Source organism: Dendropsophus ebraccatus, chromosome 9 (genome assembly GCF_027789765.1).
Source record: "Dendropsophus ebraccatus isolate aDenEbr1 chromosome 9, aDenEbr1.pat, whole genome shotgun sequence".
Classification (NCBI taxonomy): Eukaryota; Metazoa; Chordata; class Amphibia; order Anura; family Hylidae; genus Dendropsophus; species Dendropsophus ebraccatus.
Window position 1 is genome coordinate 14,553,125 of NC_091462.1, and position 14,160 is coordinate 14,567,284.

Sequence of the window (14,160 nt, forward strand, 5' to 3'; positions counted from 1 at the left end):
CAAGGAAATTCTGAGAGCCAGAGCTTTTGTCATAGCAATTTAGCAACTCTATTCAAGGTTGATAAATGCTAAAGCACAAGAAGTAACAGCGGCGAAGAAATGTCACAGCGGCCTGCAGAACAATGCAAACCTGCAACCGCACCTGACGTCCTGCCCACTGACAGGTGAGAGGTCTCCGCTGTTACCTCCAGAGGAATACAGGGAGATAGACTGAATGGCCATTTTACCAGAACCTGCAGATCTTCTCTGTATGGAGATTAGACCCGGAGCCCAGTATAAAATCCAATAATCAAGGATCAATAATTTTATCATCCAATGATCAGGGATCAATGATGAATTGCTGCTGTTCTGGAAGCCCAAGGGGATCAAACCCCCTACCTGATAGGTGTGTACAGAGTGTACCAGAGTGATTACCTTTGTTGTAATCCCTTAAATATCTGAACCAGAGTGTCCGCAATCTCATCCACAACCTCGTGGTAATGGTAGCTGAACGCCATCTCAATATCCAGACCCACGAATTCTGTCAGGTGCCGATGAGTGTTGGAGTCCTCTGCACGGAAAACTGTAAGAAGTGCAGATACATTATCAGGAATTCATCATTATCACTTGTTTATAATTAAAAATTATATATATTATAACAAGGACACAACAATATGAATAAATGAATAAATGGTCTCCAACCGGTGTCCCATAACTCCTAGCAGTCACCAGAAATGCCAACATAAGGTTATAGTTCTAAAAATATTTAATTAATTTGTGTGATAAAAGAGCATATTATAGAAAAAAGGCGGAATCTCAGTTACAATAAAGATCCACTAGATGGCTCCAGACTCCACTATAGATCACAGAATGCACACAGCATACAATAAGAAATATAGTGGCGCTACCTCTGAGGGAATGCAATAACTTTTTGTAGGGGACTATGGACCGTGTGACCTGTTACAGCATTGATGACAGAGATACTAGGCAATGGTGACGCCAGCAACCTTCTGTTTTCAAAAACTGAGGCTATTCTTTAACTGCAAACTACACGTAATTATCTAATCTGACACCTTATATAAAGAGGTTTCATCATTGCATAATAAAAGGTTCTCCAACTTTCTAAATTATAGTAGTTATATTCCTGTATATAGGGGGCAGTATTATAGTAGGTATATTCCTGTATATAGGAACAGTATTATAGTAGTTATATTCTTGTATATAGGAGCAGTATTATAGTAGTTATATCCCTGTATATAGGAGCAGTATTATAGTAGTTATATTCTTGTATATAGGGAGCAGTATTATAGTAGTTATATTCCTGTATATATGAGCAGTATTATAGTAGTTATATTCTTGTATATATGAGCAGTATTATAGTAGTTCTATTCTTGTATATAGGGGCAGTATTATAGTAGTTATATTCTTGTATATAGGGGCAGTATTATAGTAGTTATATCCCTGTATATAGGAGCAGAATTATAGTAGTTATATTCCTGTATATAGGAGCAGTATTATAGTAGTTATATTCTTGTATATAGGAGCAGAATTATAGTAGTAATATTCCTGTATATATGGGGCAGTATTATAGTAGTTATATTCCTGTATATAGGAGCAGTATTATAGTAGTTATATTCTTGTATATAGGAGCAGTATTATAGTAGTTATATCCCTGTATATAGGGAGCAGTATTATAGTAGTTGTATTCTTGTATATAGGGGCAGTATTATAGTAGTTATGTTCTTGTATATAGGAGCAGTATTATAGTAGTTCTATTCTTGTATATAGGGAGCAGTAGTATAGTAGTTATATTCTTGTATATATGAGCAGTATTATAGTAGTTCTATTCTTGTATATAGGAGCAGTATTATAGTAGTTATATTCCTGTATATAGGAGCAGTATTATAGTAGTTATATTCTTGTATATAGGAGCAGTATTATAGTAGTTATATTCTTGTATATAGTAGCAGTATTATAGTAGTTATATTCTTGTATATAGGAGCAGTATTATAGTAGTTATATTCTTGTATATAGGAGCAGTATTATAGTAGTTATGGTTCAGGGAAGAAACAGAGTGCTGCACCTCACACCTATGGCTGATACTAGTGCCGCTTGGCTAAATAAAAAACACATCAGAATTTTGTGTATGAATTGATCAAGCCACACTGCCCCATGTACCTCGTGCCGGTATCTGATACACATGGGTCCCTACACTAAGTCCACACTGTGTCGGTCAGTGGCCACCAACCCCGCAGGCGTGCACAGCCAGGGAACGGGGGCCATGGGACGGCCCTGCGACCCCCATGCCACAAGACCAGACCCAAAAACACCACACCAGAACCCGGCCAGCAGCGCCGGCGGAGAAGGTCGCCCCCAAACAGCACAAGTCTGGATGAGGTATTACACTCGCCATAGCTGCAGCAAACAGAATGGGAAAAAAAAGGAGGGACCAGAGGACCTGCGCGGTGGTACACGGGGCAATATGGCTTGATCAAATCATATACAGACACTCTGGTGTTGATTTTTAATATAGGCCTAGCGGCATTAGTATCAGCCATAGATGGGATGTGCAGCGGTTCCATTCTCTCCAGTTCGTGTATTATAGTAGTTATATTCTTGTATATAGGAGCAGTATTATAGTAGTTATATTCTTGTATATAGGAGCAGTATTATAGTAGTTATATTCTTGTATATAGGGGGCAGTATTATAGTAGTTATATTCTTGTATATAGGAGCAGTATTATAGTAGTTATATTCCTGTATATAGGAGCAGTATTATAGTAGTTATATTCTTGTATATAGGGGGCAGTATTATAGTAGTTATATTCCTGTATATAGGAGCAGTATTAAAGTAGTTATATTCCTGTATATAGGAGCAGTATTATAGTAGTTATATTCCTGTATATAGGAGCAGTATTAAAGTAGTTATATTCCTGTATATAGGGGCAGTATTATAGTAGTTATGAACTGGAGAGAATGGAACGGCTGCACATCCCATCTATGGCTGATACTAATGCCGCTTGGCCTATATTAAAAATCAACACCAGAGTGTCTGTATATGAATTGATCAAGCCATATTGCCCCGTGTACCACCGCGCAGGTCCTCTGGTCCACACGGGTCCCTACGCCAACTTCACACCGTGTCGGTCAGCGACCGCCAACCCCGCAAAGCGTGCACGTGCAGGGAAGGGAGGCCATGGAACGGCCCTGCAACCCCCATGTCACAGGACCAGACCCAAAAAGCCCCACCAAAACCCAGCCAGCACCACCGGCGGGGAAGGCTGCCCCCAAACGACACAAGTATGGATATGGTATTACACTTACCATTGCTGCTCTCACAGAATAGGGAAGACATAAGGTCCAGACATGTGAGCACAGGCATATCCTGCTAATTTTGGTCATGTGGGTCTTATAAAGGAGTGCGAGCTGTTCAGAGAGGGAGAACTGTAAAACACGAACTGGAGAGAATGGAACGGCTGCACATCCCATCTATGGCTGATACTAATGCCGCTTGGCCTATATTAAAAATCAACACCAGAGTGTCTGTATATGAATTAATCAACCATATTGCCCCGTGTACCACCGCGCAGGGCTTTTTGGGTCTGGTCCTGTGACATTGGGGTTGCAGGGCCGTTCCATGGCCTCCCTTCCCTGCACGTGCACGCTTTGCGGGGTTGGCGGTCGCTGACCGACACGGTGTGGAGTTAGCGTAGGGACCCGTGTGGACCAGAGGACCTGCGCGGTGGTACACGGGGCAATATGGCTTGATCAATTCATATACAGACACTCTGGTGTTGATTTTTAATATAGGCCTAGCGGCATTAGTATCAGCCATAGATGGGATGTGCAGCGGTTCCATTCTCTCCAGTTCGTGTATTATAGTAGTTATATTCTTGTATATAGGCGCAGTATTATAGTAGTTATATTCCTGTATATAGGAGCAGTGTTATAGTAGTTATATTCCTGTATATAGGAGCAGTATTATAGTAGTTATATTCCTGTATATAGGAGCAGTATTATAGTAGTTATATTCTTGTATATAGGAGCAGTATTATAGTAGTTATATTCTTGTATATAGGAGCAGTATTATAGTAGTTATATTCTTGTACATAGGAGCAGTAATATTTATCTCATAATAGATGGTAATACCAGTTTTTGCACTGCACACACTGGTTTCTAGTCATTTCTTACCTGGACCGATGCAAAACACCTTCTCAAAATCGGCACAGATGCACATTTGCTTGTAGAGCTGAGGAGACTGGGCCAGGTAGGCGCTGGTTTTGAAGTATGACACTGTGAATACATTGGCTCCTCCTTCGCTTGCCGCTAGTAGGAGAGCATACATTATCATTAGTCAGGGACTTTCATACACACACTATACTTTACCAAGGTTTATGCCATCAATGTTCATAAAATATCTATAACTAAATAAATTCTATTGTTTGTTCTTTGAAACTGACAATAATTTGACTCCACCCCATTGTCAGATATATGATGTAGTGGGACTAGAGATGAGCGAACCTGGAGCATGCTCGAGTCGATCCGAACCCGAACTTTCGGCATTTGATTAGCTGGGGCTGCTGAAGGTGAATAAAGCCCTAAGGCTATGTGGATAACATGGATACAGCCAATGACTATATCCATGTTTTCCAGACATTAGAGCTTTATCCAACTTCAGCAGCCACTGCTAATCAAATACCGAACGTTCGGGTTTGGATGGACTCGAGCATGCTCCAGCTTCGCTCATCTCTAGGTGGGACCTGTTCCATAAGGTCATGTAGTAAAAGGACTGGCACCAGGAAACTAATCAAAAAATGAGTGCAAATCCTAACAGCCAAGAATACATGTATACCGCAAGAAAAGAGGACTGAAAAATTGGACTGCACCTCACAAAATAATGTAAATTAATAGAAATTTTTATTATACATAAATGCCGGGAACAAACAAAAAACATAAAAACAATTAAAAATATATATATACCACCAAACCACCGGCCCCAATACGGCCAGGTGGTTCAGGCACCACCTGGCCGTATTGGGGCCGGTGGTTTGGTGGTATATATATATTTTTAATTGTTTTTATGTTTTTTGTTTGTTCCCGGCATTTATGTATAATAAAAATTTCTATTAATTTACATTATTTTGTGAGGTGCAGTCCAATTTTTCAGTCCTCTTTTCTTGCGGTATACTGTTCCATAAGGTCAGCATGTTGTCTTATATGATTAGAATGAATCAGTATTGCAAACCTGAGATAATTTTGGGGGTCTGAATCTCGACAAATCCCTTGTTGCTTAGTGTTTCCCGGAAGAGCTGACAAACACCGGACTGGAGGGTGAAGACAGCCTGACTGGTGCACGTCTGCAAGAGAAGACAAAGACCTGAGCAACAAGTCATAATGATCATGTGACCAGACAACTGTCTAATGTGCATGGGGGCCTCCTGACTCTCTCTCTGCCCAGGGACAGAAGGATTAGGCAGTGAAATCCATCATGCCTGATCCTTTTCTCCTTGGGGAGATAAGCTGCCACCAGAGCTGTCTGACTTACACCTCCTTTCTCCATTCATAATCAGCCAGGCTGAACACTTACGTGTATGGAGGGAGTGGGAGAGATAATGGTGGCTTTTTCCATTGAGAATACATGTAGGCTCATGTGAGCTGAGTGTCCATACGAATGAGGAGAACATAGGAAAGATGTCTGGTCAACAGTGTATAGGTACAGTAACTAGAAAACATGGGGAATAATAAACTGGACCTAACCTAGAGTGAATACGGCTACATATAGAGCAGGGGTGGGGAACCTCCGGCCCGCGGGCCGCATCCGGCCCCTGAGACCTCCCGATGCGGCCCGCGGCTCCCCTGTGACACGCGCTGCTCTGGAGGAAGGAAGGAGCCGGCGCACACAGCATCCTCTGTGACAGCTGCCGTGCTGTCTGTGTCGGCTCCTTCCTCCTCCAAAGCGGCGCGTGTCTTCAGTCTCCTGCGGGCCGCGCGCGATGACGTCATTTCATCGCGCGCCGCCTGCAGGAGAAGACCGGCACAGAGGACCTGGGAGAGAAGAGGACCTGGACAGCGTGGGAACGGAGGAAAGGTGAGAGGGATGTTTATTTTTTTTTATTTGTGGGTTAAATAGGCTACCAGGGACATGCCTGATGGGGGGGGGGATAACTAGGCTACCAGGGACATGCGCATGCCTGATGGGGGGGGGATAACTAGGCTACCAGGGACATGCCTGATGGGGGGGGGATAACTAGGCTACCAGGGACATGACTGATGGGGGTGACAACTAGGCTACCAGGGACATGACTGATGGGGGGGGGGGATAACTAGGCTACCAGGGACATGCCTGATGGGGGGGGGGTTAACTAGGCTACCAGGGACATGCCTGATGGGGGGGGGGGGATAACTAGGCTACCAGGGACATGACTGATGGGGGGGGATAACTAGGCTACCAGGGACATGCCTGATGGGGGGGGATAACTAGGCTACCAGGGACATGACTGATGGGGGGGATAACTAGGCTACCAGGGACATGACTGATGGGGGGGGGGATAACTAGGCTACCAGGGACATGACTGATGGGGGTTAACTAGTCCACCAGGGACATGAGTGATGGGGGGGGGATAACTAGGCTACTAGGGACAAGACTGTTGGGGGTTAACTGGTCCACCAGGGACATGACTGTTGGGTGTTTACTGGTCCACCAGGCATATGACTGTTGGGGGTTAACTGGTCCACCAGGGACATGACTGTTGGGGGGATAACTAGGCCACCAGGGACAAGACTGTTGGGGGTTAACTGGTCCACCAGGGACATGACTGTTGGGGGTTAACTGGTCCACCAGGCATATGACTGTTGGGGGTTAACTGGTCCACCAGGGACATGACCGTTGGGGGTTAACTAGGCTACCAGGGACATGACTGTTGGGGGTTAACTAGGCTACCAGGGACATGACTGTTGGGGGTTAACTAGGCCACCAGGGACATGACTGTTGGGGGTTAACTAGGCCACCAGGGACATGACTAATGGGGGTTAACTAGGCCACCAGGGACAGGCCTGATGGGGGGTTAACTAGGCTACCAGGGACATGCCTGATGGGGGGTTAACTAGGCTACCAGGGACATGCCTGATGGGGGGTTAACTAGGCTACCAGGGACATGACTGATGTGGGTTAACTAGGCTACCAGGGACATGCCTGATGGAGGTTAACTGGTCCACCAGGGACAGGCCTGATGGGGGTTAGCTAGGCCACCAGGGACTTGACTGTTGGGGGTTAACTAGGCCACCAGGGACATGACTAATGGGGGTTAACTAGGCTACCAGGGACAGGCCTGATGGGGGGTTAACTAGGCTACCAGGGACATGACTGATGTGGGTTAATTAGGCTACCAGGGACATGCCTGATGGGGGGTTAACTAGGCCACCAGGGACATGCCTGATGGGGGTTAACTAGGCCACCAGGGACATGACTAATGGGGGTTAACTAGGCTACCAGGGACAGGCCTGATGGGGGGTTAACTAGGCCACCAGGGACATGACTAATGGGGGTTAACTAGGCTACCAGGGACAGGCCTGATGGGGGGTTAACTAGCCTACCAGGGACATGACTGATGTGGGTTAATTAGGCTACCAGGGACATGCCTGATGGGGGGTTAACTAGGCCACCAGGGACATGCCTGATGGGGGTTAACTAGTCCACCAGGGACAAGACTGATGCGGGTTAACTAGGCTACCAGGGACATGACTGATGGGGGTTAACTAGGCTACCAGGGACATGACTGATGGGGGTTAACTAGGCTACCAGGGACATGGCTGGGGGTTAACTACAATAGCAGGGGCACTAGGCGAACAATACTTTGCCTTGCCCTGGGTGCTGCAAACCCCCGCTACTAACTGCCTCGCACGGTATGCGGCCCTCGAATGATTTTATAAATGCCCGACCGGCCCTCGACATGGAAAAGGTTCCCCACCCCTGATATAGAGCCACAATGCAGCCACCACTAGGAGAAGCTTAGTATAGATGGAGTCTAATGGAAATGGTAGAAATTAGTATAGTGAGCGCCCCCTAATGGTGACTGAAGGATGAAAATGTTTGATATATAATAAAATGACACAGCACATGATCCGGGTCTGATGAGGATACGATGTCAGGCCTGCCCTTTGTTCTCTAGCCATCTAGCATCACATACAGGACAAACCCTGAGCGGGGTGACCGAATGATGCTGGGGGCAGATATATCCACCGCAGGATCTTAGATAAAAGATTACGTCTTCACTCTCAGTGGTGACAATAACTCATAACCCCGTGTCTTCTGCTGTGTTTCACTTTTTTTTTCCACCTACGTCATCCAGTGACACACTTCCCTATCTGTCTGTACCCGGTTCGGCGGTGGGTTAGCAGTTTGTTGTTTACTTGGTTGCACATGTTATTCTCTCTCAGTGAAACATGTGACGGCGGGTTCAAGATCAGAGAAGTGTTAAAAAGAATGGCAAAAGGAGGACGAGGGAGGGGGGAGGGTAAAAAAAAAACAACATAAAAATCATAGTTATGTACGTTAGTGTGCGACAGTATTACTATGTAGGAGTGATGTCCAAACTGTGACCATTCAGCTACAAGAACTACAATTCCCATCATGCCTGGACAGACAACTGTGGGAATGATGGGGATTGTAGTTCTGTCACAGCTGGAGGACCAGAGGCTGAAAACCCCTGATAAATAGGAAGTTTGTTATATTTTCCACGATTCTATTAGATCTTTTGTCTATTCATTTTTTTAACCCTCTGTGTGCCACAGCTTCTGTGAACTCTTTAACCAATGATAGATTATATTATATATATATATATATATATTCTGGTTACCCTTTCAGGTTTGTGAAAGTTGAGGTAGGAAGTCCAGGTCTGAAGAGTGAGGTTTATAAGTCAGAGCAAAAGCCGTGGAGGTCACAATGATGGAAACATTCTGTATATAGAAGAGCACAGAGACCAAGAACTGCTACGACACAAACTGCTTAGAGGGGCTATCCAGAGCTACAAAAACATGGCCACTTTCTTCCAGAGACAGCACCGCACTTGTCTCTAGTTTGGGTGCAGGTTTTGTGACACAGTTTCATTAAAATGAATGGAGCTTAACTGCAACCCACACCTGACCTGGAGAAAGGAGTGGTACTGTCTTAGGAAGAAAGTGGCCATATTTTTGTAGCCCTGGATAACCCCTTTAATATATAGATGTAGGAGATTGGACTCAGTGATGGAGAACCTTTGGCCCTCCAGCTGTTGTACACTACACTTCCCATCATGACTTGACAGCCAAAGCTACGACTTAATAGGAATTGTAGTTGTGCATCAGCTGGAGGGACGAAGGTATCCCATCCCTGATTTAAAGTGTACCTGTCACTACAAAAAAAAATTGATGTCGTAGAGCATGGTGCACAACCTTCGCAACCTTGAAAAATTACAATTCCCATCATGCCAAAGAGCGTCTGGTTATGATGGGAATTATAGTTTTAACAGCTGGAGGGCCGCAGGTTGCGCACCCGGTCATAGAGACACCAACATTTTTGCCTGGTGGAGGAGGAGCATGCAGCTGAGCTGTGTGTGCGACACAACATGATCTCATAGACTTACTATGGAACATCATCAGCCCCATGCACAGAGCTGGGAGAGCACACGCTGCACCTTTACCAATAGTTCTAGCACACAGATGCCACAAAGCAAAACTCTTGAGGCATCTCTATGACAGGTCAAAAAAAACCTTTTTCTAAAAGTGACAGTACCAGAAACAATTCAAGACCAGATTTGTCATTTGTTGTCTTGGCAAAATTCAAAGTAGCCTTACAGACTCCTCCACTAGTGCAACTATATAGAAAGAGTGGGGTCCTTCACAAAATTCTGATCCTGGTCTCCATAGTCAGGACACAAGCATACACAGCACATATGAGGCAGCAGCTGCATACGTAATGTATATGGCCAGGTCAACATAACCAATGACTAGGCTCCCCTAGCAGCGCTGCGATGTCCTGTTCTTTTATTGCGACAGAATATATATATATATATATATATATATATATATATATATATATAAATATATTCATATTCTACAGCGTTAAAGTGCACCTGTTGCCTCCTGGGCCCCAGACATGCATGTATGTGAGGTGTCCCAGTCTGTGGTGGTTTACCATAAAGAAATGCCTCCTTATAAGATATAATAGATAGACCTAACTAAGGAGACCCCGGATGACTCAAGGACAGAATCCAGGACTTGCATTTTCATATATTTTTAGTGTTAAAGGGAAACGTGCTTTAAGAAAACAACAATAACATATTGTGCCATTTCCTCCTTATTCTATGAAGCGCGGCCATTGTATTGCACCTCAGGCAGCACACGGAGCCTCTCCTGCTGATGGACTGAGAATTATTCATGAATGTAGAATACGGATTTCCTGGAGAGCGGAAGATGCACGGAGCAGCTGAAGGTGGGAACGTCAGGCTGTGCTAGAAGCCTTCAAGTATTTATTTCTCACTGCTCCAAAGATGAACCCTATGGCAATCCCCGCCACCCGTGTAGGACAACCTATGCCATATATCCGGAGAACCTTTACTCATAACATACACAACTCACAGTAAACAAAGGAAAAATGTCTATAAACCAGAATTCCAACTATGTGGGATCAGTGATAGAAGAGACAGCACCTCCTGTACAGCCACAAATAACCGGGAACCGGAACATATATAAGGATGCTAAGTGCAAGCAAATCATCTGTCATATATACATATATACAGCCTGTCAAGCTACAGAGCTGAAATACACAGATATATACTGCACTAACATTACCTGCTACCATGATGCCCCTTATATGTAATACAAAAATTGTACAATAATATAACTACTATAATACTGCTCCTATATACAAGAATATAACTACTATAATACTGTTCCTATATACAAGAATATAACTACTATAATACTGCTCCTATATACAAGAATATAACTACTATAATACTGCTCCTATATACAATAATATAACTACTATAATACTGTTCCTATATACAAGAATATAACTACTATAATACTGCTCCTATATACAAGAATATAACTACTATAATACTGCTCCTATATACAAGAATATAACTACTATAATACTGCTCCTATATACAAGAATATAACTACTATAATACTGCTCCTATATACAAGAATAAAACTACTATAATACTGCTCCTATATACAGGAATATAACTACTATAATACTGCTCCTATTTACAAGAATATAACTACTATAATACTACTCCTATATACAAGAATATAACTACTATAATACTGCTCCCTATATACAGGGATATAACTACTATAATACTGCTCCTATATACAAGAATATAACTACTATAATACTGCTCCTATATACAAGAATATAACTACTATAATACTGCTCCTATATACAAGAATATAACTACTATAATACTGCTCCTATATACAAGAATATAACTACTATAATACTGCTCGTATATACAAGAATATAACTACTATAATACTGCTCCTATATACAAGAATATAACTACTATAATACTGCTCCTATATACAGGAATATAACTACTATAATACTGCTCCTATATACAGGAATATAACTACTATAATACTGCTCCTATATACAGGAATATAACTAATATAATACTGCTCGTATATACAAGAATATAACTACTATAATACTGCTGCGGGTGTAGAGGCTGTATCCTGGTTCGTTAGGCATAATGAGGCCACGACATCGATGGAGGATTTCATTCGGGAAGCTTTAAAATTCATTCTCACTAACAACGTGTTCCTTGGTGAGGGCAGATGGCATCGACAGGAGATCGGCACTGCCATGGGCACGCCGGTCTCCTGTACGTATGCCAATCTGTTTCTTGCTAAAATGGAGCACGATATTGTTTTTACCCCTAGCAACCCATACATAAAATACATTAAAACCTACTACAGATTTGTAGACGACGTTTTTATGATATGGCAGGGATCTGAAAAAGATTTTTCAGATTTCTTACAGTACCTCAATGAGTCCAACAAGGTTAACATGCTCTTTACATCGAAATTTGGAGGACTGACCCTCGAATTTCTAGATGTATTAGTGGAGGTCAGAAATGATTCTCTCTGTACCTCCGTATACAGGAAGCCAACGGCCTGTAATTCTCTCCTCCACTTCGAGAGCTCCCACCCTGAGCACACAAAGAGAGCCATTCCTTATGGCCAAATGCTCAGGTTACGTAGGGTTAATAATACCGATGAGTCATTCTCACGGCAAGCTCTCGAATTGGAGGAGAGGTTCTTAGACAGGGGTTACCCCCCGAACATAATACATGAAGCGAGGCGTCGAGCTGTATCTGAAACCAGAGCTTCCCTCTTTAAATCATCTCAGAAGAATAAAAACAGTGACAGGAGGTTTAATTTTATTTTCCAAAATTCTCCAATGAATACTATCCTGAAAAACTCCATATTACGCCATTGGCATCTTTTGGAAAGTGACCCTGACCTCAGCGAAATAGCCTCCCGTAGACCCTGCATATCATACAGGAAGAACAAAAATTTGGGAGATTGTCTTAGTAACAACACACACACAGAACGTACAGCCACCAGCCAGACACAATGGCTCAATTCCACCCTACCACAGGGAAATAAAAAATGTGGACAATGCAGATACTGTGCACACATGCTAAACGTAGCCTATGTCCGCCTAGGCGGTAATGATTGCTTCATACGTGATTTTATAACTTGTAAATCCTGTTACGTAGTTTATGCCCTAGTTTGTAGCTGTCAAATGTTTTATGTAGGCAAAACAAAAAGGGCGTTATGGGTCCGCTATAAGGAACATGTTTATTCTGTGAAGACAGGTAAAGGGGTCCCCCGCCTGATTGAGCACATCAGAACTGTCCACAATGGTAACACCTCCTCGTTAAGATTTCTAGGCCTTGAACGGGTTGATCCCCCTAAGGACGGATCTGACAGGCATTTAACCCTATTGAGGAGGGAATCTACATGGATCTCACGCTTGAATGCAGTTGGCCCGCTCGGTCTCAACGAGCGTAACGATTTAAGCGTATTCATCTGATACCTGAGAAATGTTTTTATTGGTTGTTATACATCACGTGCACAGTGTATTTTGTATATCACACCTTTCCTTGCATCCTGACGTCATCACCTGGTCGACAAAGGGGGCGTATCCCCGAAACGGCCGTCCCAGGACGCGTACACACCTGAACCCTCTCCCTCCCCGAATTCTGTGAATTGCAATAAAGCCGCTAAGCTGAAAGTCTAAGGGTGAGTGCGACTGCATATTTCTCCTTATCTACTACATAACTACTATAATACTGCTCCTATATACAAGAATATAACTACTATAATACTGCCCCTATATACAAGAATATAACTACTATAATACTGCCTCCTTTAAACAAGAATATAACTACTATAATACTGCTCCTGTATACAGGAATATAACTACTATAATACTGCCCCAATATACAAGAATATAACTACTATAATACTGCTCCTATATACAAGAATATAACTACTATAATACTGCTCCTATATACAAGAATATAACTACTATAATACTGCTCCTATATACAGGAATGGTCAATGGTACATGCAGGAGATCGGCACCGCGATGGGCACGCCGGTCTCCTGCACGTACGCCAACCTTTTTCTCTCTGAGGTTGAGAAGACTGTCATTTTCTCCTTGCACAATCCATACATCGCCCACATTAAGCTCCTCCTTAGGTACATTGATGACCTTTTTATTATATGGGAAGGCACGGAAATGCAGTTTCAAAATTTCATCCAATACCTGAATGAATCCAATAAGTCCAATATGCTTTTCACATATAAATTCGGAGGCCATAGCATCGAATTTCTTGATGTCTGGGTGGAAGCAAAAGAGGGTACCTTGCACACCTCAGTGTACCGTAAACCCACTTCCAGTAACTCACTATTACACTACCACAGTTCCCACCCCTCTGCAGTACGTGACGCCATTCCGTTTGGCCAAATGACCAGACTTAGAAGAATCAATTCCTCCCTTGAAAGCTTCTGCACACAAGCCAAACAGTTAGAGAAAAGGCTCCACTTTAGGGGTTACCCTGATAAAATAGTATCTGAGAGTGTAAAAAGGGCCGCCGATCTAGATAGGAACACCCTTCTCTA

At 43.2% G+C, this 14,160-nt stretch overlaps 1 protein-coding gene across 1 annotated transcript in view; it reads right to left on the bottom strand.

Annotated features, from left to right (window-relative positions):
• DARS1 (aspartyl-tRNA synthetase 1) overlaps positions 1-14,160 on the bottom strand; it is a 74,129-nt gene that overhangs the window by 3,075 nt on the left and 56,894 nt on the right. The window contains exons 10-12 of the mRNA XM_069982651.1: positions 5,225-5,336; positions 4,171-4,305; positions 415-562 (exon numbers count right to left, since the gene is read on the bottom strand). Of these exons, the coding sequence (XP_069838752.1) occupies positions 415-562; positions 4,171-4,305; positions 5,225-5,336 (395 nt within the window). The remainder of the gene's footprint in view (positions 1-414; positions 563-4,170; positions 4,306-5,224; positions 5,337-14,160) is intronic.